A 16951-nucleotide genomic window follows, 5' to 3' on the forward strand; every position below is an offset into this window, starting at 1 on the left:
ACTAAGGTGGCATACTAACTGAGCCATGAACTAGAGTAGATAAGGATAGCTGTCATCTAGCTATTATTCATGGGCGGTGTACCAACCACATCTGCAGCTAACAAGTCGGTGACATAAATGCACAATGGTCACCCTGGCATATCACGAGTGGAGCTCGATATCTCAACAGACCCTCCTCTTTTATAGGCTTTCAAGAGCTTCTCTTCTTGGAGAGAGAGTTGAGTTGATCTTCATGCAAGATGTGGTTGTTCCACTCTACAGCACTAATTTCAAGATATCTCTTTGTGCGTTGCTTGGATGAAAAAAGGTCCAACATGAAAGTTGTAGATCTTGATGTTTTTAATAACCCAAGCAGCCCGTTTTTAGAAATATTTTTTCTATTGCGAGATATTTTAAAAATGGATTTTCCAAAAAATAACTTTTTAAACTGTACTCTTAACTTGTGGTCCATGCAACCACCTTGAGTCATAGATGAGGAGAGTTCATTAGATTGCCTTGGGCCTCAACCTTAATATTGAATTCCACACAAAAGCTTGTGTCATTTTAGACCTTAGAAAGAGAAAATCACTTCTCTCCTCACTTCCAGAGGGTCACGTCTCTCGTCTTTCTTAGTGAGAGAATTCTCTCTCTCGTCTTTCTTAATGAAAGAAAAAATCTTAAACCTTGACTTGTAGGGGAGAGGATAACCCCAAATGAATGCAATGCTCATTACACACAAGTAAACATTCCCCGGCGTCCCTGGATGCACACATAAATACATATACACAATGCTAATGCACTTTCTCTTCTTAGAGCTCAATCCATCTTCATTTATGTGTAACTCCTTGGTTCTTGTGTACACTCTTACACTTGGCAGACACTTCTTTTCCCCTTCATAACTTGTATTGCCTATACCAGATATCCCCGTCACAGTGATCTAATCACTGATACACTAGGAATACTGATCTCTAAATGGTCTCATGGCCATGCTAGATCATCATCAACACTTAAAGAAAAGTGAGTCATTAATTTATTGACATGAATTTATTAAATAGAGAATGTGTAATAAGCAATCAATTTAGTGACATCCCTCTGGCTTCTAAACAGTTGACCTCAAGTGTAGAGGGGATACATAGTCCTTAAGACGATCTGGAAAGTCTTGTAGTTCTCTCTCGGTCACATAAATTGAGAGTCCAATGGGGGATATTTCTTAAACTTAACTAGATACTTCCGTAATACCTTACCTGACCTTAGAGTATTGTCTTGATGGTGTAAAATTCTTTCAGGCACAAGGAACTCTTCTATTTCTTCTCTCTCATGTAAATCTTCCTTGATTGGTTCCATTGGAGGTTCTCCAATATAGGGATGTAGCAAACTTATATGGAAAGCATTTTGAATGTTCCAATGACTTGGTAGATCCAAACAAAAAGTCACATCGTTTATCTTATCTGTGATCTTGAAAGGGCCATAATAGTGATTAGAAAGCTTAACCACTTTACCCTTTTGACATTTTTGCTTCTTCAAGCGAGCCTTCTCAAACTTAAGAAGAACATACTATCCCAACTTGAGATCTAACTTACGATGATGCTTATTTGGTTTGTGTTTATGCTTCTCTTGTGTCCTTTGGATAGTAGCTTTTACTTGAGTGAAAGTTGTATCAATGTCTCTAACAAACTCATTTGCTGCAAAGATCTTATCCTTCGTAAGAAGAATGGGTGGTAAATGAGGCTTATCATAGATGATCTCAAATGGTGCCTTACCAGTACTAGAGTGCACCGTATTATTGTATGCAAACTCTACTAAAGGCAAATACTTTTCCCATTCTCTTTGATTATCAGAGACATAGGATTTCAAAAGGTCCAAAATAATATAATTAGCACTTTCACTCTGCCCATTTGTTTGAGGATGATAAGAGGATGGCAACTTTAACTTTGTCCCAAGGTTCTCGAAGAGAGCTTGCCAAAAGAGGCTGGTCATGTTGCGGGGATCTCGATCACTTATAATGGACTTAGGCATGCCATGATGCTTGAAAATATGAGCAATGAATAGCTTAGCCATATGATCGGCTTTGATTGTCTTTCGCACACGTATAAAGTGAGCTTGCTTACTGAATCTATCAATGATAGTCCAAATTGCATCATTGCGTGCTTGTGTGTGAGGAAGCTCCACGATAAAGTCCATGGCTATACTTTCCCAAGGCTCATTGGGAATAGGTAATGGCTTCTGTAGACTAGGTGGTTTATGCCTATCATACTTTACTTTTTGGCATATCTTGCACTCGCGGACATATCTTTCAATGTCAGCTCTAAGAGTGGGCCAAAAAATATATATTTCCAATGCTTGAGTAGTGGGTAGAATACCCCTATGTCCAGCATATGGAGATGCCCATTCCAAGATGAATTTGATTTGCTCCAGCACATGATTGATGAAGTTAAAGACTACTGGCTAACAAGTGCTAAGGTTGGCCCCAAAAAGGCTTTGATGTGTCTTGGTAACCACAAAGGGAAACCAACATGGAAGATGAGGAAGAGGAGGGATTTTGTCAAAGCCAACAGGACCATTGCATCCAAGGTTGCGAAGGAGTGGAAGGATCAATATCCTAACACCTCCCCCTAGGTGTGGAAGTTCAGATTGAAGAGGGCTCTAAAGGCCTCTCCTAGTAGAAGGCTGAACTTGCTATTGTGGAGGATTGTTGCAAAGAAACTCCCTACAAGAGATAAAGTGGCAAAATTCAAGGATTGTAGCTCACTTTGTGCTCTATGCTACACTCATACTGAGACGAACAACTATCTCTTCTGGTTCTACAGAGCTGCTAGAGGGGCCTGGAAAAGCATGAAAGAATGGATGAAGCTAGCACAATTCAACTCGGGCATAGGAATGAGAGCTGCACTCCTAGGCGATCTAGAGAAAATTGATGAAGAGACTATCAAAGTGTGGAATATCATAAGGGCTATTGTTCTGTCCACACTCTGGAAGAATAGAAACAAAGTGGTGATGAAGAAGGAAGGGCCTCTTAGCAAAGAAGTTCTAGTCAATATGTGTAAAGAGGATACGCTTGCTTCATTAGGTAGACTTAGAAAAAAGGGACATGTGTATAAGGTAGCCTTTCATAGGCTCACTAAGTGTAGATAAGCATGTGGCAATGCCTGTCCATCTCTAGATGTCTTTCCATTCTCAATAAATAAATTACACATTATAAAAACAACATGCCAAACATGATGATCAAGTGACCAAGTCAAAGTAACACAAATAGATGTTTTTTCATTCTCAATAAATAAATTACAGATTATAAAAACAACATGCCAAACATGATCAAGTGATCAAGTCAAAGTAACACAAATATAGTGATGGCGAGACCATTCACAATATTATATTGATCGTGTAATGAGCACTACTTCTAAAGCTTTTTGGGAAAATGCAAGTAGTAACTGGTAGATGTTTATTCTCCCAAAAAAAAAGTGGTAAGAATTCACATCGCCCCAAAAAAGTGTTGAGCATTAATCATAGTTAAAGTGGTAAGAATTCACATGATGCCCGAGCACTTGTATAGTTCTGAAACAACAATGTCTTTTTACACCGCGTTCTGCATAGCGAGTCGCGACATCGCAGAGAATAGAGTCATAGAGAACATCGGGCATGCCTTCGCTTAATTGCGGTTGACACGATCCCGAGCCCCATCATCCGTGACCTCGCATTTTCAATATCTTATGTTGTGAAATTACCACAAACATTCCGTGTTCAGGTTTCTTTTGTGACATTGATTCCATTACACTACATTGTAGTGCAATGAGCACTGTGTTATAACCGGTCATCTTACCATAAGCATATCCCTTCACAGTCATCTGGTTAATCCATCGTAGAACACACTTCCTTGAGGGTAAAGCCACTGGTTTCCAATTACAACAAGTGTACACTGAAAGAGCCCCTCAAACACAGCCTTCTCGTCCCCGCCATAAAACTTCCCCTAGACTCACTTTTTTCGTGGACAGAGCATTGTTCCATCACAATCAAGACACGGTGGAAGAGAGCTATCTCATACAGAAAACCATACCAATCTTCCATAGTAGCATCTCTCACGATGCCTGCCCTTACCAGGCCTCACGCTGTCCTGCTACCCTTTCCAGAAACAGGACATATCAACCCCTTGATGCAGCTGGCCTTATACCTGGCCTCCCACCATGGCTTTGTCATCACCTTTGTCAACACACAATACAACCATAGCCGCATCATCCGATCCAACCGTGGCGGTCTGCCCACCGACATTCGCCTCGTCGCCATCCCCGACGGCCTGTCCGAGCAAGACAACCGGGACAATGATATCCCTCTCATGGTGCAGGTCATGCAGAATGTTGGCCCTGTCCTCCTGCACCTCATCAAACAGCTGAATGATGGGGAAGGCCCCTTGGTTACTTGTATCATATCAGATGTTTCAGCTGTGAAGACCCTTGATGTGGCCAAGGAGCTCGGCATCCCGCGTGTTGCGTTCTGGCCACCTTGTTTTGCAACCCATGCTATTATTTGTCATGCTGCACATGGAGCCTCCATGGGTACATTCACTAAGACAGGTAACCAATCTTGAGATGCACCCGACTGACCTGCTTAGATCAACTGGAAAGTTTGTGGTGAGGGATCACTTATCCTGTAAAGATACTTCACATATAGTCCTGCAAAATTTGCCACTGAAGCTTACATGAGTGGATGTCTCCAACCCTAGTTTAGGCCTTCAAGGGCTTTGCTTTTGCACTGCCTTGTGCAGTTTGGTAAACAAAAAAAGCAAACCCATTCCCATGCTCAGATTGTGTTAGTGGCAGTAGTGTCAGAGAATGAAGTGCAACCTGACAGCTTGCTACAGTGTCACTATGCTGCTCGTTATAATTCAACTAAATTGTTCACGATGTATCGGACCCAGACACTGAACTTTTATCATTTGATCATGCTTGCAGGTGTTCTTGAGCCCAAGGAATCGATTTCCTTCCCTGGGATACCTCCATTGCTGGGATCCCAACTCCCATGGACCGTCGGAACTCCAGAAGATTGGGCATCCATCTTCCAGTCTCTTTTGCGGAACATGAGAGCCTTGCGAGGATCGGAGTGGACTCTTTGCAATTCGGTGCACGAGCTCGAGTCCAAATTCATAGAACTGATGCCTGAAGGCTATCCCATGATGTGCCCAGTGGGTCCTGTGCTCCCTTCTGATTTCCTTGAACAGACATCCTCAAGAGAGAAAAGGGTCACTGCAAGCCTTTGGCCTGAAGAGGATGATTGCTTGCAATGGCTGGACACACAAGAGCCCAAATCAGTGGTTTATGTGTCAGTGGGAAGCATAGCTGTATTGAATAAGGAGCAAATGCAAGAGCTTGCATATGGGCTTGAAGCCAGCCAGGTCCCTATATTGTGGGTGGTGAGGCCTGATTTAGTAAACGGGACAGGGGCTGGTCTGCCTGATGGGTTCCTGGAAAGGACAAAGAATCAGATCAGAACTGTGACTTGGGCACCTCAGTTGCTGGTTTTGTCCCATTACGCGGTGGGCGGTTTTCTGACGCACTGCGGGTGGAACTCGACCATCGAGAGCATGTCTGCGGGGGTGCCCATGGTGACATGGCCTCACCTGGCGGACCAATTCAGCAATGCCAATCTTGCGGTGGAGGAATGGGGAATAGGGATTCCTCTGGATGTAGAGCGGAAAGGGTCGGTGGACAGGACCACTGTGGGGAAGCAGGTGAGGGTGTTGATGCAGGGCCCTGAAGGACAAGAGGTGAGGGAGAGAGCTGCAAGGGTTAGGGACATTTGCGTGAATGCTACCAAGGAAGGGGGTTCCTCTCATGGCAATCTGTGCAAGTTTGCGGATTGGGTCAGGCATAGAACTGAGCTTATATACAAGGAGAGGAACCAAGGTCATGGAATCCAGACAGGTATTGCGAACCTGGGATTGAAGGATTAAAAGGCTTACTGAAACCCAGTGGGATTGAATGGTTCAACAGGATTGCTGGACAGTGGATGGCTTTGAGTTGACTGACTTTGGATGGCACTGAGTTGACGGAAGCCTGTCAATAAAGCTCTGATGCATTGCAATCTCCAACTTACAGAAGATTCTGGCTAACTTGATTAAGGTTAAGGACATAAAAATCCCAAAAATCTGTTCATTGCTGATGCCGTGCTGATAGCTATAATCTCTTATCCTTAGGAATTCGAATCCCCTTTTTAAAAGATCGGATTTGTGTAAGTCCTTGGTCCAGGAAAATTTTGCATCTCACGTGGACAGTTCAAAGTTCCCGTTTTCCTTCAAATCAAGGATATTATTACAGGTTGGAACAGATTTCTGAGAAACACATACATAGTCTCTAGAAGTTGAGAACTCTCAGAAAGCCTGGGGCAAACAACATATGGAAAGCCACTTGGTAAAATCACCAACAAACAGGTACTCAATAAGTAGTGACTAGCGTTCCTGGCGCGCTTCGCGCGCAAGGAACGCTATCCCGCTTCGCGGCCGAAGCGGGGTGCGAGGGAAGTGAATAATGCTATCACAAAAACATCGCATGCTTTACTCTCCTCTACTCACAACCCCTCTATCTCTCATCCCATTTACACCTCCCCCCTCTATCCACACTCACTCAATCACTCCTAAATCAATTGCATTCAATGGAGTCGAATGCACTATGTATGGAACATCTCTCTCTCTCTCTCTCTCTCTCATGTATAAAAGACCAAATATGCATTTGCATCAAGGAGTACATAGACTCATATATACATGCAATGACCATGCACCAAACTTATAGACTTGTATCTATACTTGCTCTGCAAAACTTATAGAAACAACTTGTATCCTTGGATGTTACAATGAGAAATAACATTCCTACGGTGAAACAAACCACAAATAAAAGATATATGAGCCACACCACAAATTTAAGTTTGTCCAAGCATTGCATGCAAACTCCCAGTATTAATAACCCACATAGGTGAAGCAAAGCCCGAAACCAAAGTTTCTTCTAGAGACTACACCAATAACCTTGCACCACAATTTCAAGTATCAACAAACCACAAAGTGTCACTCCATGATTGTGCCTATGCATCTACATCCAAATGTTACAAAAAAATATACAGTTCCCATAGGGTCTAACCAAAACGAAGCTTTTCTTTCTTTGAGAAATAATTGGAAAATTTTCCACTCTCCAACATAGCATGGCCAGGCAAAGCAAGTCCGATCGCCACTCTTCGTCTTGTTGATGGTACAGGGACATAATAGTATTTCCGCTCTTCAATATAGTATGGCCAGGCGAAGCAAGTCCAATCACCACTCAACATTAAAACAACAACACCTGCTATGCGCAATAGCTAGAAGTAGCTCTTCATGATCATTTGACGTTACAATCAGAAATAACATTGCTACGCTGAAAGGAACCACAAAGTTTAAGCATATCCAAGCATAAAATACAGATAGGTGAAGTAAAGCCCAAAACCAAACCTTGCTTCAGAGCCGAAAACTTTGTACCATAAATCCAAGTATCTACACCTATAATAAGTAGATATAGATACATATCTACATCCAAACGCTACAAAGATGTTGAAACTTTTCATCGGGCCTAACCAAAATGAAGCTTTCTTTTCTTTGAGGAATCACTGGGGAAAATTCCATCCTCCAACACAGCATGCTCAGGAGAAGCAAGTCCCATTGCCACTCTTCGTCCCGGTGATGGTACAGGGGACATGATAGTCTTTCCTCTCTTTCTTGCACCTAAAATTTTAAAAGCTCACAACGTAAATATGAACATATCCAACAATATTGACAAAGATCACTTAATATTGGAATAACAATACATGGCTTAACACTTGCAAACCCCTTGGCAGGCATTGTCACAGCTTGATGTAGCGTCACAAAACAACTGAGATCCTTAAATTCATACGCCGACCACCCCCTTGGTATTCTATCAGTGTGAGATCGCCGAAACCTCTTGTCTTGCTCAGCTTCACCCATATGCACTCGAAAGCATTGAGTATACCCACAATGCACCACCTCAATAAAGACTGGAAGTAAAATCTCTATGTTGACATCATCATACAAACGCTCAATGACCCTTGCAAGCGTTCTTCTTATAATATCATCCGTTGTCACTGCGCGCAAGTTACACTGCAGTTCCTTCTGATACTCAGAAGCTGGATAATAACCCCAGCTTGGAGTAGGCATCTGCAAAAGTCAAGCAAACACTTATATACAGTGCAGGGAATATATACTCAATTACGATCGAGTATATGCCAACCGAATACAGCTTTGAGGCTATCTCACCTACATACCAAGCAAGGACTACGAAGCCATCAAAATTCAATAGATACATCTCTAAAAAAATGCAAGCATATCTTCCACTCTCCAAAAAACTCATCTCCGTATGCATCTTTGCAAAAAAGCAATGCACCTCATTGCATCTTTTGAAGTACCTCCTTGTACACAATGTTCGTCGTGACATTCACAGTGCTTCCATCCTCATCTAATAACACCCTCACACCACATGAGGATTTCACCCTTGAAAATGCAACATACAGCTGTCCATGTGTAAATACTGGTGTCTTTAAGTAAAGACCAACAACAGACAATGTCTGGCCTTGCGACTTATTGATTGTCATAGCAAAGGCCAATCGAATAGGAAATTGCCTCCGCCTCATAGCAAACGGAAACTGCAAGGTGCCAGGAATAAAAGTGATCCTAGGAATAAAAACTCGCTCCCCTACATTTGTCCCTGTTATTATTTCAGCATCTATCACTTTTTTATTGAATGCCTTACACATCAACCGTGTACCATTACACAAACCTTTTGCTGGATTTAAGTTCCTAAGCAGAATAATAGGTGCATTCATCTTTAGCAACAATAGATGGGGAGGAAATCCACCTCCAAGATCCAATGTATTTAAATACTCTACAGAGTATAAAAATGAGCTATCACCTGTCTCTGCAATTGAATCCGCACTATAGTACTGTACAACTTCTCCTGGCATCGATTGTAATGCACAATGATTCAAAGAAGCCACCTCTGTATTCCGTGCTGCAAGTATAGCACGCTCACTAAAATATGCCCCAAAGTCTCTCACCACGGATACTTCACCGTACACACTATTAACCAAGGTTTCAATAGAGCACCCTTTCAATACCATGCTAGATGGAATATGTAACTTATCACAATTCTCCGTAATACCCACTCCATCCCCTATCCCTTGAATCCAACCAACAAATCCATTATCCATTACACCACCAACGGTTGACATTCTCATATTCCCAGACAACCTTAGCACCTTAACATACTGCCATAAATGAGAGCAACACAGTGCCGCATTAGCAATATCTTCACGAGAACCCTTCATCACGACGGGCAAGATTTGCCTAAAATCACCCCCAAGCAAAGTAACCTTTCCACCAAATGGTTTATTACAGCCCATAATATCTCTTAAAGTTCTATCAACAGCTTCAAATGCAAACCTGTGCATCATGGGAGCCTCATCCCATAAAATAAGGCTCGATTGTCTGAGAATTGAGCAAGATCGCTCTGAACAGGAATATTACAGGTGGATCGATTACATAGATCCAATGGAATTTTAAATCTTGAGTGAGCAGTACGACCGCCCTGCAGAAGCAAAGCAGCAATGCCAGATGATGCCGTTGCCAATGCTATATGACCATCACTGCGCAACCTAGCAAGCAAACACTTGTAAAGAAACGTCTTTCCAGACCCACCGGGACCATCCAAAAAAAAAACATCCCCAAAGTTTCCACCAATGGCACCCATAACTGCATCATATGCAACCCTCTGTCCATCATTCAACATTGCCTCCATACAAACACAAACTCTACGTTGCTCCAGTATATCATATGCATATTCATCTTCTAAAAGAGGGTTAGCACACAACTGAGAATCTGTTCGATGAGGTTCTGGCAATCCATCAAAGTCAGACAATCTTCGCCCATGCTGTCGCAAAAGATCCTGAAGATGCAATAAAGCCCTCTTTGATGCCTCTTGTTGTAGAACTGCAGAAGATATATGCACATGCTCTAGCTGTAACTTATACAAAATATCCTCCACCATCGGTGACATAAACCTATCCCAGAGCTGACCAGGCTGTGCAGGCTCACAGAAGACCAAAATTGCAGCAAACAAAGCACGCAACTGGGCACCAACTTGTACAGATGCAGCCTCTTCCAAGCACACAACACACTCATCATCACCCTCTAACATGCCCTTTGCAATGCAGGCTTCCTTAAAGGTGTTGTACACCACGTTGCCAACAGTACGCAAATCATCAAAAGACATACATCCTCGAGACACTGTCAAGAGCATTCGCAAGTAATAACGCTCACCAGATGTGGGCGGCACAAAGTATATTCGACCACATGTATTTCCACGCTTTCTCTTCGTCCATACCTTTCGTTGTGCATTCCACACCCAATACATCGGGAAGTCTTGATACCGTATAGCTCTAGCCTCTGGATGAACACTATTGCACACAAACCATTCCGTAAGAGTAGTTTTCCTGATATCTTCATTCTGCATAACATGTGATATATTGTCTGTATCTTGAAACACCACATAATTCTCACCAGGCAAGTGCACATGCAACCGCTGTATATCAGGCTTCTCATTGTGCAATGCATAGTCATATATTCGCCAACACGCTTCCGAAGCAGAAACATACCGTGCATCTAAATAACTCTCGATCTCATCTACTTCACGAAAGGTCGTACCATTTAATCCTGAGTTTCCAACAGAAAATTTAATCGTTGCACGATCATGTCCGTTGTATATATACTTATACAAATACTTGACAGCTGCCACCGTTGAGCATACCTCAACATTTATATGTGCATTGTATTTTTTACTCAAGTACGGATTGTATGGAACAATCCATCGATTATCAATAGTATTACCCTTTATTGTGACTGTCTTTCCATCATCTCGTCTTCTATAAACAGGATAGCCAGAGCTATCAACAGTTGTCACATTCACAAATCTCCGAGGGAATTTTTTAGTGCATCGACCATTGCGCATGCAAGGGCTCTTGGGATTCATTACACCGCAAGGACCATGGACATTGCATTTTGAGATAGTTTCAAACAAAGCTGAAAACTTTTCTCTATCAGGAAACTCAGCACAAACAAATCTATCATAATGGCATGCTTCAGAGGGTTTAAAAGGGTGCTCCAAAATTAGCAAAGTATGAGAATGTGATAGCCCCCGCTTTTGAAACTCAATCACACTAACATAGCCTGCAACATTTCCAAACAGATTCCTTTTCAACAATGTATGCATCATATCAGCATGTTTTTTATGAAATACCCGAGCAGTCAAATCCGGACGATCATAAGCAGTCTGTCCAGGCAACAAAGCATTAGTTATCTCTAACCACTTTGGATTACATGTCATCGTTATAAACAGATCAGGTTTTCCCTTACTTCGCACTATAGCCATGGCATCCTGATACAACTGATACATGTGTCTTGGCCCACCAGTAAAAGAAGACGGCAAAACCACCCTTTTACCAACAGAGGCACCAATAATCCCCATCGGCCCATCATCCATCACTCCCACCATATCTGCTAAGCCCTTATAAACTTCCGAGCGTAAAACTGATTGATTTTGACGACACCAAGCTAACCTACATTGCTCTATACTACAATAAGCATCAACAATAAATTGTTGCAACAATCGGCCACCCCGCAACATGCACACCTCAGTGTCCTCACGCACTTGTAGTCGAAATGCATAAAATTGCATCTGAGTAACACAGTCCTTATTAGATAATCCATGTATATTAATTGGAACATTAACACCACTATAAGGTACCTTTACATGCCAACCATCATCACCCATAGGAAAAAGAAGGACGTATAGCATTGGCATATATGCCCTATGCAAGTTTGAAATAGCAATACATCGTCCATCCCGACTATAAACATGTATGTCTCGACGATCAAGAGTATTCTCATCGCCTTGTCCTGGCATGATAGCCGCAACCTCAGTTGCCACTGGAACTGAGTATTGTCTATTAGCATGTTGAACCCCAAAAATAGTCATTCTCAAATCATGCAAGGGATTATTTTGCAATTGCATACCCACGGATCTAAAAGCTTGTGCATATGCATTGTGTTGATGCATCATAGACTGAAGCTCCCCAAGCAAGTTTGGCAATAAATTAGGCATAACATCCAACCGATTAGATAACTCATGCTCAGTATCATAAACATAAAGTTGTGCAAATCTTGGCCTTTCCTGTCGTTGCACATTAGGAATCAAAGAGCCTATACGATGATAAATAGAGCCATGCACTCTAAAGGTATAAGAATTTCCCACAACAGGCAAAAGCTCATCAACATTGGCACCAAGTGACACAAATGCAAGAGCACTATTATATGCTCGTATATTATTTTTAAATACTCTGCTTTGAGGATGCATACCATGCAACAAATCATGCAATAGTTGTGGTGGATATTGCAACTGTGGCAACATTACTTTTCCATTTCGACAACAATGTTTACCGAACAAAACTGACCCCTGCACTTGAGCCTCACATCTCCACAATTTAGCTGAACATCGCTCACACATCTCAGAAAGACTTCCCATGGAATGCACAATCGGGTCTTGAAATAGCAATATTGTAGTTGCAGGATGAATATCCATTGCAGGCAAAGCATGTAAAATGGAGCAAAAACCTCCATTTCGAGCACTAAAGGTCGGTACATTATTGACACGTGACTCATTAATCACAGCATTTCCTAAGTTCTGGTGATTTTCAACATCACAATTATAATCATTAGCAAATTGCTGCTCAATCAAGCTGTGAAGTCTCTCACGAATCAAGCTATCATGATTTAGAGCCCCTCCTTGCAAAACGTTCCGGCACTCAACTATAGTAGAACACATCTCTTTATACCCCCTCCGGTCATGTCTTGCCATTTGAGCCCTAAGCCTAGCAATTTGTCGTCGTCTATATCGTGTGGAGTTGAGTCTATGCCTATGAATACGCAACACATAATCCCTGCTAGTTCTCTGATTATTTAATCCCATATTATTTGGATTCTCACAGAGCCTGCACATCAAGAGAAAACATGCATTATTTCAAGGAGAGTCTTGATTGGGAATAGTATATTTTCAAAAAGACTTAAAAGCAAAATCAATCTCGAATCACATAATCCAAAAAATACTACGACAATTTAAATCATCACAATCCTCGTACGTGCAAGGAACAACGATAGTCAAAATTAGAATCATCATATATTTTTATATATTCTATACAATTAGATATATCTAACCCAAAGAAAAAAAAAAGCTATATACAACCGACGCATGATCCCCCAACCTATAACTTAAACCCAAACATTACTCTTCAACATGAATGCGCAATAAACTATAAAGCGTTAGGATTTTTAAATCAATGAACTATTCTCTATAGATTGCAAGACATAATAAGTATTTCTATAGATCAAACCTCAAGAAAGAGACAATATACTTAAAAATAAAAATGTACTTAATATTTACAAACTCTTGAAAAGAGAAAAAATACACAATCTTATTATGATACATAGCAAGTTCCTAGACATTGAAACATATTTTTCAGAAAATATTACTCTTTGATACATACTACATAGCAAAAACCAATGAAGTTTCTCTCTAGATTGCAAATCTTAATAATTATATCTATAAATAAACTACTATAGATATAGATCAATAAATCGAACCAATAAATTAAACCAAATACTGGAGAGAGAGAGAGAGAGAGAGAGAGAATATTACAATTAGACCATAGAATTCTTACATTAAAACCATACAGAGAGAGAGAGAGAATATCACATCGTTACATTAAAACCAATATAAGCTTCACAAAAAGGAAGCACACATCATTACAAAAAAAATATTGGTCCAAGCACTTCCAAGCAAGATATAAGCGAGACGATAATAGATCATAAGCCTCAGCCAAGTAAATCCCCCTCAATTGGGACCGTTCATTTGACGACTCAATTGTTGTAGCAAGGCATTGAACCTATTAACATTCATTTGGAACTGCAAAAACGGTAGTCGACAACCCCTCTGGCAAATCATAGGCTCACGATCATCTCCATGCCCCCAAAACGATGCCCACATATCATTCAACAACAAATTCATCAACCTACTTGTCTCAGAGACAATTGCTGAAAGTTCTCTTACTTCACCGCCCAAACCACTCGACACTTGTTGAAGAACACTCTGGGTGTGCTTTGTCTCGCACACAACACCATATAAACCCTTAGCTTGTTCATGCAACTCTGCAGAGTAAATAGCAAGTGCATGATCGACACGTGTGGATAAACTCGTCTGCAATTCCATCAACTCATCCATCTTGGTCTCGAGGCTTTTAAACTCCAAAGAACTTGAAGCAGCCTTTGTGTTTCTTCGGATCGTTGATGTCCTTGTGAATTTACTAACATGGCCTCCCTGTTGCCTCGCCACTTCTTTCATCTTTCGCACATTAACTTTATTCACTCTATTAAACTCCACATTTTGGCTGCAACAAAATACACAAATGACTATCTTCAAAAAAAGAACAAAATAGCTTGGTGAAAATACAATTATTAGAATAACAACTATCTCCCATACCCATGCGAACGACTCCAAGCAGGCAAGCGTCGAAGAGATGATGTTGTCGTTGTTTTCTTTGATTCAACCAAATCAATTGCATTCAATGGAGTCGAATGCACTATGTCTGGAACATCGTCCATAGCTTTGCTTTGTTCCATGACGACTGCACGAAACTTTCAATAAAGTATAAGAGTCCCAACAGAGAAACCTCAAATCTCAAAGCCATTGAAGACAAACACATTTCCAATTGAAAACCCTAAATTGAAAGTGTGTTGGACTCCAAGACAAAAGAACAGTCATACACGAACACGTGTAAATAATCATGCATGGGTACACACATACACAGTGCTCACCAAAATCCAATTAATGATTCCCCTCTTCAATGGATGTCCATTCATCCACATGTACACATGACACTCACCAAATATATAGCCATGCCTTACCTCCTCCCTCTCCCTCTCTCTCTCTCTCTCTCTCTCTCTCTCTCTCTCTCTCTCTCTCTCTCTCTCTCTCTCTCTCTCTCTCTCTCTCTCTCTCTCTCTCTGTGTGTGTGTGCAAGCCCTACTAATGGATGTTCATTCGTTTAGATCCATACATAGATCTTGGCAAAGGCTCAAACATGTTAAAGATCCAAAGATGAATACCAAGGTGAAAATATGAAAATCTAAACTATCAAACTAAGATCAAAAATAAAAAAATCTTAATAATTTAGAAGAGATAGACAATGTTTATTAAAATGGAGGTTTTCATCAATTTAAGAAGTCTTTACACAACTCATTTAAAAAGTCTTACAAAGATTATATATATCAAGTATGTAGCAATTTTCAATTTGAAAGAGATAGACAATGTTTTTCAAAATGGAGGTTTTCAAGGATGTGCTTATGCAGCGGCGACTCATCCAAGTTAACATTGTCAAAAACCTATCCAGATAAACTTTGAAAGAAGCAAATTGCATATCAAGGGCAATGCTCTCGAGTGAAAGGGAATGAACCCACACGGTGATTCATCTGGGTTAACATTGCCGAAAACCTATTAAGGGAAACTTTCAAAGAAGTAAGTTGCACATCAAGGGAAACATTTTCATTCTTGTGAGCAATTAACTCACATACGCCATCCTCTATACGACCAGCACTGTCAATAAGATCTTTCATCTTCTCATCATGATCATCCAAGGATCCAATACGTGGCCAATACTTTCGGACATGCTCATATATCTCGCCCATGTAACCCTTGATTTCTTCCAACTCATCATGTATCCTCACCCCATCACAAAGGTTCCCTTCGTATTTCTCCTCCAAAATTCTCTCAATCCTCTGTAGACGGCTATCAATGCTTTCACCAAGAGGAATCGAAGCCCTTTGACGTCGAAACAGTGCCTTCACTTGCTTCTCAAGCCCATCGAAGCGATGAATGAATCTCAAAAAACTAACAGAACTTTCATATCCTCCAACATGCCTAAGTGCACGACGAATTGCTTTCCTCCTTATAACCTCTTTCCCTTTGCACACATTCGTTTGCACACTGGGAGCGCACTGCACAACATTTGCTACAGACGCATTTTTTTCTTCCATGCTGCGCAAAACACATACGTCAACATCCAAGTGCATATCAACTATTCTTATCTTATCTTAAAAATTAAAAAGAATGGAAGATCCTAGATGACATTAGATTAACTTCCAATGCATTAAATTTAAACATACGTGCATTAACTTCCAATGCTCAAACAGTGAAAGATCGTAGATGACATTAGATTGACATTAGATTTATCCCACACAGGACTCAAGTGGGTCTTCAAGATGCATTTGGATTAGATTTCAAGCAAATTCTCATGGCTTCCTAATTGAGACATTAGGCTTTTTGTCACAATGAATGTATCCATTTTATAATGAGAAAAGTCAAGGATCAAAGCCAATGCCACAATGACCAATGAGTTGGTATTTTAGGTGGTGCACCTAACATTGCACGGTGCACACCAACTAATATCCTTTCTTAGAAAATCATACCCCACCCCTGCCAATGAAATTATAATTCACACACTAAACAATCTCCTAAGTTTAAAAACGTCAATAACGAATTTTTAATGCCATGAAGGGCTACCACATCCATGCCAACCCCACAGATCGCAATGAGTTGATCTGAAGGATAGTTGTATCTCTCAACAATGAAAGTCACGACCACGAATAAGTAAATAGTAATATAATTAACAATAGTTTTCTAACTTGAATAATGCCCTACGAATTGCAATCAATGAGACAAAGGATAGTTTTACCCACATATCCTAAAACGTTTATCTTGTCTAATCTAAATCTAAATAAAATAAGACCACAATAAATTACAAATTATAAACTAACAATAAATAAACTAATAAACAATACAACAAT

At 40.7% G+C, this 16951-nt stretch overlaps 2 protein-coding genes across 2 annotated transcripts; one reads left to right on the forward strand and one right to left on the reverse strand.

The window, feature by feature from the left end:
- The first annotated feature begins 3779 nt into the window (after positions 1 to 3779).
- Positions 3780 to 6847, forward strand: LOC148009600 (UDP-glycosyltransferase 83A1-like). Its single transcript, XM_087673033.1, has 2 exons — positions 3780 to 4544; positions 4923 to 6847. Exons 1-2 carry the CDS (start codon positions 4058 to 4060, stop codon positions 5918 to 5920), a joined length of 1485 nt encoding a protein of 494 aa, XP_087529159.1. The 5' UTR covers positions 3780 to 4057; the 3' UTR covers positions 5921 to 6847.
- Positions 6848 to 13852: 7005 nt separating this feature from the next.
- LOC148009601 (uncharacterized) lies at positions 13853 to 14964 on the reverse strand. Its single transcript, XM_087673340.1, has 2 exons — positions 14589 to 14964; positions 13853 to 14496 (listed from the first exon to the last, which is right to left on the reverse strand). The coding sequence occupies exons 1-2, from the start codon at positions 14726 to 14728 to the stop codon at positions 13944 to 13946; spliced, it is 693 nt and encodes a 230-aa protein (XP_087529466.1). The 5' UTR covers positions 14729 to 14964; the 3' UTR covers positions 13853 to 13943.
- Between the last annotated feature and the right edge of the window lie 1987 nt (positions 14965 to 16951).

Source organism: Lygodium microphyllum, chromosome 30 (genome assembly GCF_053477565.2).
Source record: "Lygodium microphyllum isolate KBCC chromosome 30, Lygodium_microphyllum_v1.1.10, whole genome shotgun sequence".
In the NCBI taxonomy this organism is placed as follows: domain Eukaryota; kingdom Viridiplantae; phylum Streptophyta; class Polypodiopsida; order Schizaeales; family Lygodiaceae; genus Lygodium; species Lygodium microphyllum.

Excerpts from the sequence above, each read along its gene's own strand:
- LOC148009601 (XM_087673340.1), bottom strand. The coding sequence starts at position 14,728 with ATGGAACAAAGCAAAGCTATGGACGATGTTCCAGACATAGTGCATTCG. Across the intron at positions 14,497-14,588 it reads GCTTGGAGTCGTTCGCATGG|CCAAAATGTGGAGTTTAATA; the intron begins GTATGGGAGATA and ends ATTTTGTTGCAG.
- LOC148009600 (XM_087673033.1), top strand. The coding sequence starts at position 4,058 with ATGCCTGCCCTTACCAGGCCTCACGCTGTCCTGCTACCCTTTCCAGAA. Across the intron at positions 4,545-4,922 it reads GGGTACATTCACTAAGACAG|GTGTTCTTGAGCCCAAGGAA; the intron begins GTAACCAATCTT and ends TCATGCTTGCAG.